Genomic DNA, 21,489 nt, shown 5'->3' with positions numbered 1-21,489 from the left:
TGTAATTAACAAATTTTCACGAACGAAATTAAAAAATTCCACTATTTTCAATCGAATGAGCCCCAAAGATCACAGACCAATCACCGCCACAGATTACTTGTATTACCTTATTAAAATTTTCTGATGAGTTTTTGCCATATTCCTTTTCAATGTATTTCTCATCTCTCTATGGATAGGACTGTAAATTATGAGTATTATTTTAGTTAAATATAAACACTGAGAAAAGTTTAGTAAACATTTTGTAGACCCCAGAATATTTCATCAATTGAACATTTGAAATTTATTTGTTTAATGTCTACAAATGTCATCTGATATCATCTGATAAAATGTGGAAAAGTATTTTTAGTGCATCAAATCGGATCTACTTTACTAATAATTAGAGGTAATAAAAAAAACAAACAAATAATTGCAGGTAACATTTATTGGCCATCACCAGAGTAAGTAACAAAAAGGAAAAATTTTGGTATACAGGGAGAAAGGTGCGTTTTATAAACATTTATTAAAAAAGTAATAAGAGTTTTAATAATACTCCAAATCAAGCAAAGATAAAAACAGTATTGCACAACAAAAAACAAATGAGATTTTAGTTCAAAAACATTCAACTTGATTGATGTATTATCAAATTCCTATTTTTCTAAAAGAATGAATGGATGCTACTGATATTATTGTCACAATTTCATTTCAATCATATTTCAATTACAATTATAAGTAAAATAACCCATCATTGATTGTATTATTTATTTTACCTACAAAATTTTGAAATATGTTCGTTTATAAATATGTTGAAATTAAACGTATTAAACGGCCTAAAAAACACTCAACTTAAGAGTTTCCAGATTATAACATGTAAAATACGAGAAACAATTATTTCTAAACTAAATTGTAAACCCTTTTCAGATAATAGTACTTTATTCTGATTACCAAGTGGCTCTTTGGATTCTTAAAAGCAGCTGTGAAACGAAAAATAAACATTAATACTAACCACTTCATGAAATGCAAAAATCGGGAAGTCAAAGAAAAGAAAATTAGATAGAGATTAATAAATTAAAGATTAAGAAATTAAATAGATAAAGAGAAGATATGGCAACAAAGACGCAAAGAATATCATTTTCACATTGTATCAATTGTATTTTATATGTAGTAGTCATAAAATATACAATTTTCATAAATGAATTCATGGATTCATAAACGAACATTTTTTTTTATTTTCAAAGACAGTTGTTCTTATCAATATATCAATTGGAACAGTACTAAAAAGCAGCTAACTCTTTTACTTCCATAGCTTGAGCCTTTGATGCTTATTAGTATCGACATGTTTATTATACAAAAAATTGTTTTCCATAAAAAGTTCAGAATCCAAAATGTCAGCTGCCTCGCATTGAGTCTTCACGATCATTTACGGGTTTTGAAAAAAATATGATCTTTTAACAATCTCGAAGGGGTTGCAGAAATAATTTGTTTCAATAAGATAAGTATAGAAGAAAATCAAATGTGTGTTGATCAAAACCCCATTCATAGATGTATAGTATAGTATAAGTATAAACCAACGTTATCTTTTGATTATCGGTATAAAAATATCAATTATGATTCGAAAAAAAAATATTATTTGTATTTAATTTTTGTTCCTAAATATATTTTTCATGTGTCAAAAGTACTCAAATTCGATATTTTTCGAACCTTCAAAAATTCATAGGACTTTTTTATTTGTATTTCAATAAATAATATAAAAGAAATTGTCTGGTTGAAAAGGAACAATTCCTTGCAATTGAAATCGGTTTAAACAATATGAAATGGGGTTGGGCAATATGCATTATATCATCAGTAGGGCAATTTGAAGAGGATAGCATAAAAAAATAAGGTGTTAATAATTTTCGGTATTCATGCGCCGATTCCTCCTGAACTATTCAGATAAATTCATATTTTGCTCACAAAACTCGTATATGACGGATGTTTCAGGTATGTCGTGGTTGAATTTTCTATTTCAAGCCAAACAGCTTTTTATGAATAAATGGACAGAATATAATAATGTGGTTAATAAAATTCAGTTCATATACAGTGCTTCCAACATAAACTGGACAACTATTTGTGATTATAAAGGTTTGCGAGAATCAATTATAACATAAATATTCAGAATCAACGCTATTAGGATCAGTATCACACATATTGTATTGCATTAAGAGTATTTGGAAGTACACGGTATTCCTGAACGCTTCAACCACAATATAAATAACACTTTATAAAATTTAACAGATTAACTTTAATGACTAGAAAGAAAAATTGATTTTTATTATAACAATTTTTTAAATATGCATTTTTTTACTCTATAATTGATTTCTTGTGGTACATATACCTAAAAACAATAGCATTTTGCTTGAACATCTCTAAAGCTAGTTCACAGGCATTTATTATACAATTATTGCTAATAAAATTTAATAAATACAATATTTATAAATATATTTGAAAAAAAATCTTGAAATAATTCTTAAAAATCAAAGTTTTTGTGAGACTTTTGAGTAATTTGTTTCTATATTTTTACAAAAACGCTTGAAAAGTGTTTCTAAATATGATTCTTAAGTAGCAATACCAAAAAAGCATTATTCGTTTAAAAATAAGCCTTAATCAATATCTCACTGGTTTCTCATATTGCACATTCAACACCCTCTACAATAACTAGGTTAGAGGACATTTACAATATTTTTGAATAACTATCATCTATCAAATTTGAAAAACTTTTGCCAATCTAATAGCAAAAAATGAAAATATACTGAAATTTCATCATAGTTGTATAGTTGTATATGATAAGGTGTTTCAGATGAATAAAAGTATGCGACAAACTCGTTACAAATTAGATAAAATGAATAAAAAAAAATTATGACGATTAAATAGCGAAAGATATTTTTTTAAACTTACAGAAACCTTCAATATTTTCTTAGAACAATCAAATTGAAAATGTGAAATTTTATATCACAGCTGCAACTATACTTAAAACGGGGTGCGGACACTTGAAAATATCTTATTTATGCACGTTAAAACTTTCATCAATTTTGAAATACTTGAATTATTGTTGGGTCAGACCATGTTTTTAGTACAGTTGTAGCTATTCTATAATATTTCAGATTATCAAATGGTTTTTGGCAGGACAAACTATCACTTCTATCAAAAATCTTTGTTTTAAATGTGCTTGTGATAAATAAATAAGCTATATAAACAAAAAATTACACTTATAGTCAAATAAAAATAATGAGATATGTCAATGGAACTGATTTAAGTCGCAAACCACGTAACTCCGTTTTATTTTTCTTTATAAACATTTTGATACCATTAAATCTGAACGCATCTAACAGAAACATTCGTAAAGACTCAAAAAAATCTATGAACAGTTTATATCTTCATGTCATTTCTGTCATTCTAAGTTTTTTGTGTCTATTATGAAATTAAGTTCTATGTAGTTACAAGGTTTGCGACTTGAGTCGACGATATGTAGAAAGTATATAAACCAAAACAGAACAGCACTTGAGATTCATTTGAGAAGAAAAGGTAGACCATTGAAAAATATAAAAAAATTTGTTAAAAATGAGAAAAAATGTGCTTAGATTAATCCAATGCTCAATTATATTCAATTCACAATTACACCGTTTGGTTCTTAGAACCTACCATAGGCCACTGATTCGAGAATTTCTACAAAAAATATTAAGCAACTTAAGAAAAGTACCTTGAGACCTCAATAATTAGCTTTATTAAACATGCTGAGATTATTGAAGAATTTCGAAATCAAGTTTGTCAAAACAATTTCTACATAAAATCTTTTAAATTTTGAGTAATTCAAGAAACGTACCTCGTGTCTTTTTGCAGACTAATAACTAGTTTTATTAAACGTTAATTCACAAGTAATCCTGCCATTGGTAATTCGTAGTTCTCCGTATTGACCTACCCATCGTTGATCCCTCATTCGAAAATTTATTCAAAAAATTTTGAGCAACTTAAGAGTCATGCCTTGTGTGTTTTCGCAATAGTTAGCTTTATTAAACGTCAATTTACAGGTAAATCTACCAATGGTTATTTGTAGTTTTTCATATAGATCTACATCCCATTGATAACTGAACAAACCAGTTTTTTCTAATAAAAAGTTTACAGTGCACAATAGTTGAAATTTTATACTTTCCTTCCTAAATTTTGTCTTTACTCTATTAAAATGCCAAAATGTGGTTAAACATCGCTTAGTACCATTACACCATCATTCACAATGATGTCTGGTCCTTAAAAATGTCCATAGGTCACTGGTTCATTTCAAACTCAAAGAGCTTGGCAGTGTAGGTATGGTGTAGTGAAACAGTGTGTACAATTTCAGAAACTCCCAATTATTAAAGAATTCAATGCTTGAAAAGGCACATGAAAGTGAAGTGATGAGAAGATCTTTGATCAGGATAGTGATAATCTGCATTTTAAGAATTTTTCTGCCAAATTCTGCAACACCTTTTAAAATTACTAACATTAAATCAATCAATAAAACTATATTTATTCCATAAACATAACAAATGTCATACAGTAAGATCCCACTTAACGCTTTGTCTTTTAGCGCTGTTTTATTTCAACTCGGGGATTCCCCGAAATTATGTGCAGTGCTAGGTTTCCAAATATGTAGTTGTATTTCGTTTTTGGTGCGTTGCTGTACGGACGCATTTCTATCCCGTGAAGAGAAACGAGCACTAGGATTTAATTCTGCAAAAGATCGCTTAACACTTCTACTGTGTGGTAACGCGAGAGGAGATTTAAAATTAAAACCACTATTAGTTTATCATTCCAAAAACCCAAGAGAGATGAAAGGCATATCTAAATCATCTTTACCTCTGATATTCTAATAACTATGAAAATGGATAAATGCGGAAATGTTCCTGGATTATATCACTGAACATTCTGTTCGTCTGTTAAACGTTATCATGAAATTAAAAAAACATGAACAAAGAGCACTACTATTAATTGATAATGCTCCAAGTCCACCCAACAAATTTATCAGACTTAACAACATACATACCGGTCGAAATGATTTTATTGACGCCTAAAATAATTGCCCTAATTCATCCAGTGGACCAAGGCGTTATATCCAATTTTAAGGATTATTACTTGCGGCGAACATTTAAGCAGGTAATAGTGATTTCGAAAAAAAGCATAAAGAACTTTCGATAGCATTTATAAAAAGGAGTTTGACCACTATAACCGAAATTATAGACCAATTCAAAAACAAAATGGGGTTTTATAAATGCTTTATCAACAACTTCTAACAGAACGCAAAATGCAACCGGAAACTACATTAAATGCCTTTTCAATAATAAGGCACAAAATTAGAAACACAGAATAAGCTAAATAATCTGTATTACTTAGAATTTTATCCGTTTTTATAAGTATATTGTTTTTATTTTTGTATGATAAATATTTGGTTTTATTTAAATTCAATACATAAGCAATTTTCTATCAATCTTCCTCTAACCCCATTATTTACATGTTAAGATTACCTCATTAGCACTGTTTCGCATTACACTCTACATTTATGGAACGTATCCTACGCGTTAAGCGGGGTCTTACTGTATTGAAAAACAAAGACACATCCAACATTTTCTATTACAAAAATGTTCCATATAACAACTATATAAAATAAAAACAGAAAAATTAAAATTCTCAACCATCTTAAACCAAGTTTTTTATAGGATTTTTATCTAAATACAACTATTTCAACAAAACAGTTTCTAAAAACATATCTCAGTGGACTCAATGTATAATATTACGAAAAATGGACCAATTTTTTAATCAATTACACCTAATTCTCTCATTGTCTATCTTTTTTAATAATATATTAATAGTTAACCAGCTTCTAAACACAATTCTTATAAATAGTACAATGGGAATGAATAAAATAAACCGTTGATCCTATAACCGGAAGAAAATAGTAATTCATTGAAAACAATCCTTAAATAGACTAAAAAAACGAATCACAGGTCACCACAGTGATTCAAATTGTAAATTCACGAAACCCTGATTTTTACGTATGTCCCAATATTTTCCGTTGTACTGCCAGGTATCATCCTTTGAATTAGAGAACCATCGAGGTTCATACTTTATGTTTAATTCTTCCCTACGTTTCCTCCTAAAAAATATTCATATATGAACAATTAGAAATTACGACAAATCTTCAATGTATTGCTCATTAGAGACATTTTATTAAAATTTAGCGATGTATTACAAAAACAATTAGCATACCTTTCCCTTTGCATACTTTCTAACTGCAATTTAAGGTTTTCGGCCGTGATAAGGTCGCCTTCTTCGAGAGCTCGCTGATCCGGCCTAAAACGAGTATCAGTAGGTGGTAATAAATTAGAATCAGGACCCAATTCGTTTAACTCTATGGCAAATCTTGTAAAACCGTAGTAATGTTCGTGATTAGGAGGTAAATTACCAGCACGCCAAATACATCTAGCTGATGGAGCAACACCGCAATATAAAGATTCTGACCATTTTCCAAACAGTTTGTGAACCGGTTGGCCTGATTCATCGTATACTGCCCCTACAATCTAAAAATTGAAAACTAAATGATTTATGTACAAGTAAGTAACTGCTAATCTAAACTATTCACATTTCATTAAAAATTTCCTATCAGATTTTTTGCTGAGATTATTGAAGAATTTTGTCAAAACAATTTCTATACAAAATCTTCAATTTTCAAGAAACGTACCTCGTGTCTTTTTGCAGACCAATAACTAGCTTTATTAAACGTCAATTTACATGTAATCCTGCCATTGGTAATTCTTAGTTCTCCGTATTGATCTACCCACCGTTGATTACTAAACAAATTATGTACACACGTTGTTACTTTGTTCCAAGTGTAAAGATCACCAGTTTTTGGTAATAAAACGTTTACAGTACCCAACGGTTGAAATTCCATGCTTTTCCCCCAAAATTTCGTCTTTACTCTAGCATCCTGCCAAAATGTGAAACTGGTACTTTCTGCATGACATGCACTGACAGGAGGATGATGCGAAACTTGCTCGGAAATAAAACGGAATCCTTTATCTTCCCTGATGCATTCGTATGTCTCACCTAATGTTTAAAACATCAAATAAGTAATTTCATAAATTATATTCACAAAATTATGAATTACCTAGCAAAGGATTGAACGGCTTATTTCCGGCCCTACTGAAGGTACTGGCATAACTGGACACGGCAAAAGCGGCTATTTCCACCATTCGTTCATAAGGATCGTCTATGCTAGCAGCACGATCTAATAACTCAGAATACTCCAATTCCTCACAGAGTCTCTGTAAAACATTGAGGGGTTCGTTGAGAGCAACCGGCATGCTGATCTGTGATAAGTCTTTGCCAATATTTCGACTCAATAAATTCCAAAGTGATAAACCTTCCGTTGGGGGGCGAGGGGCAGGCAAGTTGGTTCGACGACCAGTTAAGCCTTGAGATTCTGAAATGAATTTAGTTTTTTTTTTAATGTTGAGCAATACAAAAACAAAATTATGATTATACCGACACTTACCCCTAACGTCAACAGAATTTTCAGTATCCAATTCTCCTCCGAGTTCGGACTCCTCCGAACTTATACTACCTTCACCTTCGCTACTCAAAGACCCTCCTTCTGAACTAGTTTCTGATCTTGTCCTCACTTCAGCCTCATCTCCGGGAGGATATTTGGACGGATCAGGAGGCAGTTCTTCTGCATCAAAGAACTCGGTAGCACTCACACAAGAGGAGCTGTAGCTTAAGGAGGCCGTATAGTTGCGATGATTCGCTTGCTAAGGAAAGGGTAGGGGAAATTAGTCAAGCAAGCAAAACAAATAAAAAACCAAATATCCATATCAAGCCTACGAATTTAGCAGTAGTACAGGGAATTGGAAATATGGACAAAACAGCATCTCATTCTTACAGACCTCATTTTCCCCTTATTTGTACCATAAAATGGGGTTTGCTGTGTTCTTGTTGTATTCAAACATGATAAAAATACGGTTGATCTAATTAATTTGGCTTTACCAAGATTTATTTTACAATAAAAAGCAATAGGATTATTCAATATATCAAAATCGACACTTTAATACCCTTAAACCGGTCACAATTGAAAACCGAATTAAAAAATTACTTACTATAAATTTATACTTACATTTTCTAATAGATTTTCGACACTAGATAAATCGGCTAAGTCGGAGGCTTCGTGAATTTTAACTAATCTACTTCTAAGATCCGTATTCTGTTGTAGCACCTGATTCAGACTATTTTTCAATGTAACTATGCTTTGATTTGTTGCATTCGAAGGAACTTGCATTTCTGTCTCTAAGGCCGATCTTAAACGTTCCCTCTCCGTACTTAGACTGAACGTTAACGTTTTTAAACTAGCTATAACTGAAAGACACAAAAATGTTAAAACTGCTCACATGATATTTGCTGCACTGTCTGGTCCTTCGCGACGGATATTTAGGAAGGAACAGACAGTTTCTATGTATGTGTTGATTAATTCCTATTTAAATAGAAATTGTAATTACCTTGTTTAGATAGTGTAATGAAATCCTCCCTCATTTGATTTTCCGCTGAAAGAGATATGGCGTCTACATTGCTCAAACTGTCAGGTGTGGGAGTAGGTGCTCCGGTATTTATTGGAATAGGTAAAGTAGTAAAGTTGGCAGGGGTGGAAGTTGATAAACCAGAAAAAGAATTTACCTAAATAGGATTTGTTATAAAGATATTCAATACGTAAATAAAATACGAACCGAAAGTGGAGAAATATTATCATTATCAGTGCCGGTACCAGATTTAGCGCCACTTAATTGGATAGTTAAATCTACACTACCTCCTTTGGAGGAAGCTGATTTCTTCTTCTTTAATCCAAACTTCCTTCTGTCTTTTTTGACATTGGGAGAAACAGTTTCAGTTGCATTCTACAAACAACGTATTCATTTTTGATAGAATGAATAGAAATTTTTTTGTTATCTCCATACATTTACCTCAATCACAATAGGATTACTGCTTTCGATTTGTTGTAACAGTCTGCTCAACTTTGAAATATTCTGTTCTATGTTGCTAGCGTCACGTTGAGCTTGATCCAGATTGTTTAGAGACTCTTGAATCACAACATTCAGTCTACTCCCATTTGGCGGTTTCAAACCCCTCGTTAAACTTCCATCTCGACTTAAAATTTCCGGAGTTCTTGAAATTGCTAGAAATATATAATCAAACTGGTAACCAAAACTGTATGAAATATTTATAATAATAAACTTACTATTAAGAACATCAACTGGCTTAAATAATGCGCCAACGTTAGTGCCGTAAGTCAAAATATGCTGCCTATAAAGCCTATGTGCGGTTAATTGTTGAACCCAACTTGTAAAAGTCTCATCACTTTTCGTTTTCAAATGGTAGATAAATTCTTCGGCATCAATATCTATACGTCTTCTTTTTTGTTTGGTTGATATCACAGACAAGCCTATGTCGAGAGTACCATGAATTTTACCTTTGTTTATTTCGTTGGGACCCTTCCCATATACCAAGATGCCTTTATCTATCATAAAGTAACGCTAAAAAACAAATTATTTATTGTTACTATCATCACATTTACAACATAACAATTGACACATTACTCTGATGATATAATAATGTCCACTTCCATACAAAATAATTTTATAATATTATGTACTGTTTTCGAGATAATTAAAATTCATAATAATAAATATAATTCAATAATCCAGCTCACCCAACGCCCCCAAAAAATTAATGTCAAGGGAAGATTTATTGGTCCTTATTTTTTCGCGGGAATTCAACAACTGAGTAATATTTGGAACGCCTTCTTATAGCAGTATTTGGTCTTTATGTTCGAAGGTTTCTGGATAACCAGTTTGAAGGAAGGTGGATGAATGGAGTAGCCACTTAGATCACCTAAACTTAATCCCTTAATGGTTTTCTGTTTGAACATTTAAAAATTTTGGTTTACTTTAACTGACTAGACAATTTTAAAGACTTAATGGAACGAATTAGACATGAAATAACTCGTATAACTCCGCAGATGGACGGAACTTCTCTAAATCAGGTCTACCTTAGTCTTGACCTACGTAAGGTAGTGAACAGTTTCTGTAAGAAATAGATTTAGTTTCATAGACTGTTTACAAAAGCAATCGAATATATTCATAATCGTTTGTCAGTTAATGCTTTAGATATAACAAGATGTCAAATAAATCATTATGAATTCAAACCAGAATATATAACAGGGATTCTTGCAAAGTTTATTTTAAAGTAACAAAACTTACACAACTGCATTGCAGTTGGAGACTGGATGATAGCCAAAACTTATTTAAAATAAGAATCTGTTATTAATATTTTGTTTTGAAATATACGGTTTCTCATATTACGGTGGAAAATGGGAAAATCCAAAATTGTATCTTCGTAGAAGAGAAACGTTAAACTTGTTTTAAAGTATATATTTATTCGAGTCTACAACTACGTAAACGGGGAAAAAATAAATTGTACTAGCACTAAACAAATTATATTTATCATATTTACGCAGTGACAAATGTTTAATGCTAAAGTGGATGTTAGTTGTAAATTACAGTATCATGTATAGATAATAGCTAAGTATTATCAGAACAGAACCAACAAATATTCAAGGTTTCCTATAAAAACACTTGTAATATTTAATTACATTCCAACGATTAGTGTATTAATATTTTTCTGTACTACTATGGCAATAGTAAATAAAACACAAAATTAACAATTTTCAATAATTGACTCCAGTACTCGTCAAGAATTCTCTTTTAAATCTTTCATTGACTGAAAACATATGTTTGACGTAATCACTTCAGTTTTTGAAACAAAAATATATCAGTTGGTGTTATATCGTGTTTTTATGATAAGGTTTGTTATTTCACAACGAGAGTGCATCGTCGTGATTGAAAATTGTCTTTTCCAATGACTACAACTATAAACGTCACTTTTAAGATGTCAAAGTTTTATATTTTAGTACTTTTGTCAGCATATAGATTTCGTTGCAACCAACCAACAGTATTTATTCTCTACCAAATTACTATAAAAGTTATGGTTATAGCTCTTCTTTATGCTATATCATTCCATATCGAATATTAATGACTGCCACTTATTTCAACTGATATAGATACTATTTGTGATTGGTTTTAAAAATAATGAACGAGTGCTGAAATCTCTTTTGGTTTTGTGATGAGTGCGTTGACAGAATTAAAATTAACCTGGATGTTACTAAAATTTTGTCGAGATTGGAACAACAAATCGAAGAATGCGGGGAAAACACAAAAGAAATTATAAAAAACATGGAAAATCCGACTTCAGTTAACAGAAATGAACAATGAGCAAAAAATAATAAAGCAATTATTCTGTGTAATTGGATATCCCCTTCTATACTCGATTAATGCCTCAATGTCCACCGGAAAAATACCACGTGACCTAAAACTAGTGTGATAACACCTATCCCAAAAGTAAATAAACCAAAGAAACCTTCAGAGTTTAGGCCTATTAATCTTTTACCAGCTGTAGATAAGATCATTGAAACCATCATCTGTAATCAACTTAAGGAGTACTTCGAAAAAAGTAACTTGTTGTTTATAGGACAGTCGGGCTTCCTGTGAGTCAACGACCCAGTACGTGTGTGCAAATTGGTGATTTAGTGATTGCTGTTTTTGTTGACCTTCAGCGTGCTTTTGAAACAATTGACCGTCGAATTCTTATAAGAAAACTGGTGTGAACAAATGCGCTTTAAATTGGATTAATAACTATTTAGAAAACAGATTTCATAAAACAAAAATATCAGTTAGGGTATCTCAAAAGAAGGAAAGTGTGCTGGGTGTACTCCAGGGAAGTGTCCTGGGACCATTTTTGTTTATAATATATATTAATGATCTTCATATGGCTGTAAAAAATTGTTTCCTTAATATATTTTAAATGATGAACTTAAGATATATAATTCAACTATAAATTGTAAAAAAGTTTATAATCTAAATTTGTCTTTATCCATAAACAGTGTGCCTATTGAATTTGTAAACGAAATTAAATATTTGGGTGTAGATGTAGATGTAGATCCACAATTAAATTTTTCAATTCATGTTGATTATTTATGTAAGAAATTGGGTAAATTCAGTAGAATATCTTATTGTGTTTCTGAATGGACCTGAATGATAATATATAAAACCATAATTTTGCCTCACTTTACATATTGTAGCTCAGTATTAATTTCTTGCAACAAGGAAGAGGTGCGTAAAGTACAAATACAACAGAACAAAATCATGCGTATTTTGTTAAATTGTAGTAAATATACACCAATTGATTACATGCTTGAAACTCTAAATTCGCTAAAGAGCGAATCTCCTTTTAATATATAAAATTGAACTTAACCTAATGCCAGAGTATTTAAATGCATACTTAAAGAAACGACTGCAGTTTCATAATTATAATGTTAGATCCAAACAAAACTATAATCTTGTCATTGTACGAACCTCAGCATTGCAAAAAACACTGTTTTAAGAAGGGCTTCGCTCTTTCAATGAATTGAGTGATGGTATTAAAAATGTACTAAATGTATATAAATTTTGTAAACGGCTGTTTACCTATTTTCGCAATCAAAGTTAATTTTGTAACGTTTCTAATTAAGTTATAAGTAGCCAAGTGCTAAATAAAGATATTTATTTATTTATTTCTAATAATGTGCTTAAAACGTCTGCAACATTCAAAAATCTTGGTGTTACATTTGAATTGAACTTTGTTGTAGCTTTTAGAAACCTCGGTTTCGTACTGAGAAACTCTAGGCAGTTTACTGAAGTTAAAACTGTATCTTCATTTTTTAATGCATCCGTTCTTCCAAAACTAGAATATGCTTCTCTTACATGGGACCCAAGCTACCAAACTCACATCAGAATAATAAATAATCACAGAAAGTATGTTGCATATATGTGGTTCAGGTCTAGCAATATTTATCCACCACAAGAAATACCTCAAAATACACTGTTACAACGGTTTAACCTGAACGATCTAGCGACTAGAAGTATGTGTTTTTCCTTGATATTCCTTGCTGTCCAGAATTGCTATGTCCTTTAAGAATACATACTCCTCGAGTTGCCTCCCGGTCCCACTCTTTATTCTACTTTCCAGTTGTTAAAACTAATGTTCTAAAATTTTCTTCATTATATCGAATTAATCACTGTCATATGCAGAAATCTCTGGATATTTTTTACAGCACTATTTCTAGCATAAAACTGAAATTTTTTACGGTTCTATAACTTTCCCATTATTCGTATTTGGCAAAGTTATCATGGAATTCTAGAACTGCTTACTTTTTTTATGTTTTTGTATGTAAATTATTTACACTTAATCTAAATGTACCATTGCTTATTTGTACTTTACGACTTAACTCTTATGTATATCTTTTACACTTTTTAATTGGCCTTTGGGCTGTAGGGTGGTGTAAATAAATAAATAAATAATTAAATAAATATTAAACATAGTAATACTAATAGTATTACCTATATGGTTTAACAGCATTAATTTATTTGTGTGTCTCCTGTTCAATTTAAAAGTTCAAAGCCTTATAATTAAATAAAAAATGAAATCGCATATGTATATAGATTCGAAACAAATAGAATGATGAAAACCCCAAAACATTAGGAAAAATTTGACAACATGTGAACATGGCCAAAAAAGTAGATTTATGTGTAAATACAGCCCTGGAGAAATTTGAAGCCAATAAAAACATATGCTATATTCAAGTTATTGATCGTGTTTCATGCCAGCGTGCTTGTTCTATTAAGTAGAATTCTTGTTCCTCGTATATAGGCAGGTGTTTTTTATATAATTATAATTTCAATAATTTTTTTGAACTTAATGTCGGAACTGTAGCCACTAACATTTAAAAATCCAATTTTTATTGTCACGTTTCACAATTCTGTGGCGCACAATGTCAGTTGTCATTAGTCAATTTGGTTATGTGCAATATAAACAAAATTGTGTTAGTATTATACATAACAAATTTCAATATTATTTTATTTTAAAATGCTTATATATAATTCCTTTATTATATTTGTTCATTTAAAAAGGTAGAACAATTAACTACAAAATATTATTACTAATATAAAGCGTAGTGTGAATTTCTAGACCCAGGTTCTAGAACATATTATTTATTACTGATAAAAAGATGAGTAGACGGAAAAAAGTGAGACTCGATTTTAAAGAAACTGAAGAAAAAAACAACATTTGTGATGAGGAGAATACAGAGAAGTCGAAAATTCAAAATTCTGATAAAAAACTCAGCCCTGGTCCCAGCACATCTAAATATACCAAAAAAGAGGAGATAAAAGCAGACGAAGAAAAAAATAATGATCCCGAATCTGAATTAGACGATCCTGTTATTAAAGGTTTATTTTCTGGTTTAGAAGGTGCAGCTTTTCAAAGTCGCATGCCTTTTGATAAATTAACTTCTATTGAAGCTGCTTGTTTTCCAGACATAGCTAACGGGACCTTACAAACAATGAGGGTATTTTTGAATATAAGAAATCGCATTCTTTACCTGTGGTTAGAGAATCCCAAGCAACAACTTATTATAGAACATGTGCTTGAAAAAATGGAACGGCCATATAACAGTGATTCGCAGTTAGTAAAAAGAGTTCATGCATTCTTAGAAAGAAATGGATTCATTAACTATGGTATATTCAAAAGGTTGAAGCCCATTCCTTCAAAAAAATATGGAAAAGTAATAGTCATTGGTGCAGGTATTGCTGGTTTAGCAGCAGCACAACAGTTACAACAATTTGGTTTGGAAGTTATAGTGCTGGAGTCAAGGGATAGGGTTGGAGGACGGATTGCAACATTCAGAAAAGGGAATTATATTGCAGATATAGGTGAGTATACAAGTTAGCTTAATAAGTATCTTAGTTTTTTTTTACTTCTCTTTATTACTTAAAAATGTGTAGCAGTCAAACGTTTTAAATAAAATATTTACCAACTTTTGAATTTTTTACTTTACAAACCAAAATAATGATTGGATTATTTATTTTTTATACAAAAACAATAATAGAAAATTTTTAGTAGGTTGGAAATTATGTAGATATGGAAGAGGAATTTTCACTTTTATATGCTATATTTTATATATATGAGAAATCCAATGGGTGTTTTCAATAAATAACAGATATGAATTTTGAATTACTTTATTTCCATATAGTAATCCATTTTTCATCTGACAAATATAAAATAAGTAAACAGCAGGTAAATTTTAATCCATATAAAATAGAAAATATGAACAAATGAAAAATTCATTTAATTTCCAATTGAGCATAAATGTGTTTACACTTTTATCAACTCATGAAGATTGCATTTTTATAGGTGCTATGGTAGTAACTGGTTTGGGCGGGAACCCCATCACTACCCTAAGCAAACAAATTGATATGGAATTGCATCGTATTCGCCAAAAGTGTCCTTTATACCAATCAAATGGGGTCACTGTAGATAGAGACAAAGATGCAATGGTAGAGAGAGAATTCAATCGTCTGTTAGAAGCTACCTCATATTTGTCTCATCAGTTAGATTTCAATTATGCTGGAAATAAACCAGTAAGTTTAGGACAAGCTTTAGAATGGGTTATCAAATTACAAGAAAAGTATGTAAAAGGAAATCAAATAAAGCACTTGAAAAGTGTGATAGCTTTGCAGGATAAATTGAAAGTTAACCAACAAATGATGGTAAATATAAAAGAATTGATGAAAGAATATAAAAATGTTGTTGAAGAAATGGCAGCCATAGAAAAACGAAATATTGAAGAACAATTTGCTTATGCTAGCAGTGTAAAAGATTTGAAAGATTTAGCCAATAAGTGGGATGCTCTATCAAATCAAGCAAAAGAAATTGAGAAAAAATTAGAAGAACTTGAGAAATCTAAACCAAGTGATGTTTATTTATCATCAAAAGACAGACAGATATTAGACTGGCATTTTGCTAACTTAGAATTTGCTAATGCGACACCTCTTTCAACCCTTTCACTAAAACACTGGGATCAAGATGACGATTTTGAGTTTACTGGCAACCACTTAACAGTACGAAATGGATATTCTTGTGTTCCTGTTGCTTTAGCGGAAGGACTTGATATCAAATTAAATGCAGCTGTCAAAAAAGTTGAATACAATAACAGAGGTGTCGAAGTAACTGTATATAACCCAGGAAATCCATCAAATACCAACACTTATCACGCGGAAGTAGTTCTATGTACTTTACCTTTAGGAGTTCTTAAATTAAGTGCAGTACCTTCTAGCAATCAATTAAATACTGTACAATTCTCTCCTCCTCTTCCCGATTGGAAAACATCAGCAATTCAACGCTTAGGGTTCGGAAATCTTAACAAAGTGGTTTTGTGCTTTGAAAGGATATTCTGGAACCCACAAGCTAACCTCTTCGGTCACGTTGGTAGTACTACGGCGAGCAGAGGTGAATTATTCCTTTTTTGGAATTTGTACAAAGCTCCTGTATTGCTCGCCTTAGTGGCTGGCGAGGCGGCTGCCATTATGGAGAATGTTACTGATGATGTAATAGTTGGACGATGTATTGCCGTGCTACGCGGAATATTTGGACAATCGGGAGTGCCTCAACCAAAAGAAACTGTTGTTACAAGATGGAGAGCTGATCCATGGTCCAGAGGTTCCTACAGTTTTGTAGCTGTCGGCAGCTCTGGAAGTGATTACGATCTGCTGGCTTCACCGGTAATACCACCTAATGAACACGGTATTTCCGTAACATCGGGGCCGGCGCGGCTATTTTTTGCGGGTGAACATACAATAAGAAATTATCCTGCCACTGTGCACGGGGCGTTCTTAAGCGGACTTCGAGAAGCAAGTCGTATTGCCGATCAAATTATCGGCAATCCATGTCAACCTCAATCTGCAGAATAGTGCTTGTAATTTAAGGATATATTGTGAGTAATTTATTTATTTAATTACATTATAACTAGTATTGAATTGTATCAAATTAAAATGATTAAACTATATACACATATTAATATGCTTATTACTTCTGTTTAAGAAAGTCTTTTATCATTTAAATAATGAACGGTAGAAGGAAATTGAAAATCTCAAAGAAAATACAAAATCCTTTTCTGTTCAAAATAACATTTTGTATAAAAGCAATGGTATAATAAGCAAAACATCTAACAAAAATAACATATTTTAACTTTACTAGTTTCCAAAATATGTAATGTTACTAATGATACATTTATTTCTGCTACTACAGACGCTTTAGAGAGATCGTGTCTAACTGATTTCAACCTTGGATCATTTGGATTCAGTTTGATTGAAAGTTGGAAAAAGCCCAAAAAAGTTCACAAAATAATATTGAGAAGATGTAGTAACTTGTGAAGTTATATAAGCCATTTAATATTGGAAATGAGTTTAAGGCGAAGAATATTCGGCCTCGAAAACAGATGCTAATGTGCGGAAAGGGAACAAACCTGTTTGTATGAAAACATGTAATTAACTATATAAGAGATTAGAAAAGAAAAAGATCTGAAATGGTTTTCTTTTGATGATAACAATTCAGTGTCACAAATTAAATGTTGATTCTGAAGTTTCTGATTGCTAGAAGTCTTCCTGTCCGTCCACATTCGCCTTACCAGATTTAACTTCATGCGAATTTTGGCTAATCCCGAAAATATAAATGTGCTAGGAAGAAAACGTTATGACAGCTTTCCTACTATTGAAAAGGTCAAGACAGACCAAATAAAAGCAATTCCAGAAAAAGTCTTTCAGTCATGGATTCAACATTTGGATTAACCATATTTTTTTCACACTACCTAGGTCACAAAAATAATTGTCTTTATTATTGATTATAGGAAAAAAACAGCTCTGGCGGCCAGTTTCTGAGTAATACAAAATCTCTTTTTATATAATACAGGTGGAAATATTTAGGGATTAATTATAAAACAATAAGATGATCAATTTGATGTTATAATCTACCCCATCCCATATGTAATTTTGGAGGGTAAAATACATTTAAAAACATCCTAAACGGCAGTATCTATCAAATTATTAAAAACGCACCTTTTTGCATAGAAAAGTCTGTGGAACAATATACAGAATATCTCAAATGAAAAAAATATCTATTTTTTGTATTTTCTGAAAATTGCAGGCCATTGTACCTTTAATAGTGTTTTAACAAAATTCATCTTAATTACTTGTATCAACTCTTACTTAATAAACTGTTTAGAAGAAATATAAAAATGCAAGTTTTGTGAAGTTTTCAACTTGTGCTAAGTTTGTTATGCAAGGTAATTAATTGAGTAAAATTTTTTTTATTCAGTTCCTTTGCATAGAAAGAATTTGAGTAAAGGTTTGGTGAGTGGTACCCTGATTGAAAAAAAGTTATTTCTTCATTCTGTTTACTGTAAACAAATGAATATTTTCTTTCAATAACCTTTTGATCTCTATGAAAAGTTGAATAGTAGTAGTCAAAAAACAAAAAGTTTCACAATTTAAACTCTACTCTAGCTTTCTTATGCCTACTAATATCAAACAAACAATTTCAAGATGTTCTCATTAATTTCAGGACGAGTTAATAAATTTATCAGTATACTAATAACCAAGTATAATATCTAATTGCTAAATAATTAGTTTTAACTCATATTTCCATGGTTATCTCATTCCAATCGTGCTTAAAAAATAACTTTTAGTTATGTTATACTAACCTTATGCCATCCTTTAAGAGGCCACTTCCTTTTCTTATGCAGATAACCATTAAATGGATTGGGTCTATTTTCAAATCTCTGTCCATCTTTGAGTCCTTCCATTATCTCCCATTCTGAACCACGTCTTGTTTTCTTTTTCTTCTTCTCATTTTGTAAGGTTTGATTTTGTTCAGTAGCACTTTCAGCGCTCAAACTGTTAGTTTCGACACTAGCATCAGAATCACTTGCAGTAACCGTACTATTCACTACTTTTAATTTAATTTTATTTAATTGAGGACTTTTTTTTGTATCGCAAGACGTTGCCATTTCACCGAATTGGAAAAACAACTGCTAACCCTGCAAATTAACACCATAGTATTTACAAAGTGCAAAGTTGATTTCTTTATCTAATGAAACAATAAATTTCATTTTGATTTGTGTACTTCAATAATTAATAGGTAGAAACGATTAAAAATTATACTGTCATTTGATGTTTTAATTTGAATGATACTTTATTATCTACCATACATTAGTTATATACATTTATTCTCTACCATTAATATTATTCATTTCATATATATATATATATATATATATATATATATATATATATATATATATATATATATATATATATATAATTGACTATTTCTTTTACTCTTCTTGTTCCAGATTCAAATTATTCAGTTAAAAGTTTTTTAAATATCAACTCATCTAAACAAATCCACATCTGACTGTCAAAACTGAATGCTACTGTTTGGTAATTAATTCAAAATAACATTATGAATTCGCCTACAAGTAGGTTTTTCCCACTGTACAAGATTATTTTTGTTTCTACCACATTGAAAAATCTAAATAAATAATTTCTTAGATTAATTTTTAAGAAAATATCTAGATACATTTTCGAAAAAAAAATTTGGCGCATATTCCATGTTAATTCTTTACATGATTATTATTTTTAAAACAAGATTCATTAAATTTGTAATATAATAAAACATCAACCAATTATTCTAATGTTGGAAATCTACTCAACACATGGCAAGGTCAAACAATAGGATAATAACTAAAATTAAAATAAGGTACAATTCCTGCAGGATAATGCTTTGAGAATTGAATATACACCACCCTCCAAAAATTTGGAAAAACAATTGTTTTTATATAAAATAAATTTGTGACCTTTCACAAAGGGGTTTTCTGTTATGTAATGATGTGTTTTAAAACATCAATGTGAATAGCTATCAAAGATTATACAAAATAACCCAATTCAAAATGAAATTGAATTCCAATATATGTTCTTATAATTAAGATGAAATTAGGTTAATTAATTTTGTTTACATACACTTAAACAAAATTTAAGAGCCAATTTTTCTTGGTAGGTATAAGTTTGTTATGGTGAATTTGGTAAAACTTTATTAGAACTGCTAAGTGAGCATTCCTGTATAACTAACAAAATTTTGCACTTTGATCTACATAGTATCCATAATAAGTTAATAGTTCAATATTTTTTTGTCAATAATCAAAAATAATCTTATAGAAGTAGAACATTATGAAATAGTTAAGGTCAAATACAAAAACTAAGAATATAAATTATGTATCAAAAACACTATTATAAAAATATAGGTGGGTGGTATGTGCAATACCATTGCAATCTCAGCAAAACATAGAACTTATACTATTTCAATTGACACTTTACATTTTCATATACCCTGATGATACCTGTAAATTACTTGTTAGGCCATTTTTGTTGTTATTGCTTGTTGCTTATGTTGAACCAAGTTTTCTTATTTTTCATGTAATAACTAAGTTCTAGTTAGAAGTTTTATTTTAAAATAATAATAAAGGGAAGTAAATAAAACTAGTATCCATTTAAATTAATCTGCTAAAAATTAAATATGCTGTTTTACTTGTAAAAATTTGATTTTTTGAGTTACAGTTTTCAATCAACCAAATGATGACCACAATTGCTGCTTTGAAAAATTTCAAATTTGAAACATCAAGAAATTCAAGAATTATGTTAAGTCAATTTTCAAGGACATAGAAGAGCTGGTACATATAACTTATTGAACAAATTATATACATATGAACAAAATAAAGAGATATTTGGAGTTTTTCCAATTACTATTAAGGTTAAAAATTTTGTAACGATTTTTCTTCAAGGTTATCACTTCAGTATTATATTATTATATTTCGCGAATTTTCAGGTTATTAACTATTTCAATTACAATTTCCAAATTTAAAATAACATACTAACAAATTTGTTACTTACCTATTTACCAAGTTCTATTACATCAAAATCCTAGATTTCTCCAGTATTATGTACATTAATAAATAACAGTTCAAAATTAATTCTAAAAAATTATAAAAATTAGTCCTACACTTAGCATTTTCAATAAACGATTTACACTAGCAATGTCACAATCACAGAATAATTTCCCTGTACTGTCGACGATTGTATATTACATTATCTATAGCAGCAAATAAAATTAATTTTGTTTTTTATTTGACAAATATGTCACACAACTGTCATTATTTTTTATTCATTCATTTTATCGCCAGTTACAGAAATCTTTTTCCCTTGGCTAACTTCACTACTAATGTATAAGCCATTTTCGATGACGTGTTCAGTATGTTCCTAATTTAAGTAATATATTTTATTCTCTTTATAATACATATAAATTTTTGATTCATTCTGCAGTTTAGGTTTAGAATAGATTTTTTGTTTTTCTAACTATCTTTTATTTTTTACCTTCGCAATTTCTCTATGTATAGAAATTATAGCAATTTATACTTAA

At 30.4% G+C, this 21,489-nt stretch overlaps 2 protein-coding genes across 5 annotated transcripts; one reads left to right on the top strand and one right to left on the bottom strand.

The window, feature by feature from the left end:
• Positions 1-403: 403 nt before the first annotated feature.
• LOC130904162 (oxysterol-binding protein-related protein 3-like) lies at positions 404-21,330 on the bottom strand. Of its 2 annotated transcripts, none has more exons than XM_057816758.1 (12): positions 20,964-21,330; positions 18,719-19,054; positions 9,269-9,563; positions 8,988-9,205; positions 8,760-8,927; positions 8,535-8,709; positions 8,156-8,394; positions 7,538-7,793; positions 7,151-7,465; positions 6,725-7,089; positions 6,253-6,563; positions 404-6,139 (listed from the first exon to the last, which is right to left on the bottom strand). In XM_057816758.1, the coding sequence occupies exons 2-12, from the start codon at positions 19,022-19,024 to the stop codon at positions 5,992-5,994; spliced, it is 2,796 nt and encodes a 931-aa protein (XP_057672741.1). In that variant the 5' UTR covers positions 19,025-19,054; positions 20,964-21,330; the 3' UTR covers positions 404-5,991. The 2 variants fall into 2 exon arrangements, with proteins under 2 accessions (XP_057672741.1, XP_057672748.1); XM_057816765.1 differs by having other exon boundaries at positions 8,994-9,205; positions 20,964-21,329.
• LOC130904176 (lysine-specific histone demethylase 1A) lies at positions 13,950-20,831 on the top strand. 3 transcript variants are annotated; one of them, XM_057816787.1, is made up of 3 exons: positions 13,974-14,432; positions 14,499-14,894; positions 15,376-17,266. In XM_057816787.1, exons 1-3 carry the CDS (start codon positions 14,192-14,194, stop codon positions 16,929-16,931), a joined length of 2,193 nt encoding a protein of 730 aa, XP_057672770.1. In that variant the 5' UTR covers positions 13,974-14,191; the 3' UTR covers positions 16,932-17,266. The 3 variants fall into 3 exon arrangements, with proteins under 3 accessions (XP_057672762.1, XP_057672781.1, XP_057672770.1); XM_057816779.1 differs by having other exon boundaries at positions 13,950-14,894; XM_057816798.1 differs by lacking the exon at positions 15,376-17,266 and adding an exon at positions 20,631-20,831 and having other exon boundaries at positions 13,970-14,894.
• Positions 21,331-21,489: the final 159 nt, after the last annotated feature.

The sequence above is a fragment of the Diorhabda carinulata genome, chromosome 1 (assembly GCF_026250575.1).
Source record: "Diorhabda carinulata isolate Delta chromosome 1, icDioCari1.1, whole genome shotgun sequence".
In the NCBI taxonomy this organism is placed as follows: domain Eukaryota; kingdom Metazoa; phylum Arthropoda; class Insecta; order Coleoptera; family Chrysomelidae; genus Diorhabda; species Diorhabda carinulata.
Note: the sequence above shows the minus strand (reverse complement) of the source record. Positions and strands in the feature narration are given on the sequence as shown.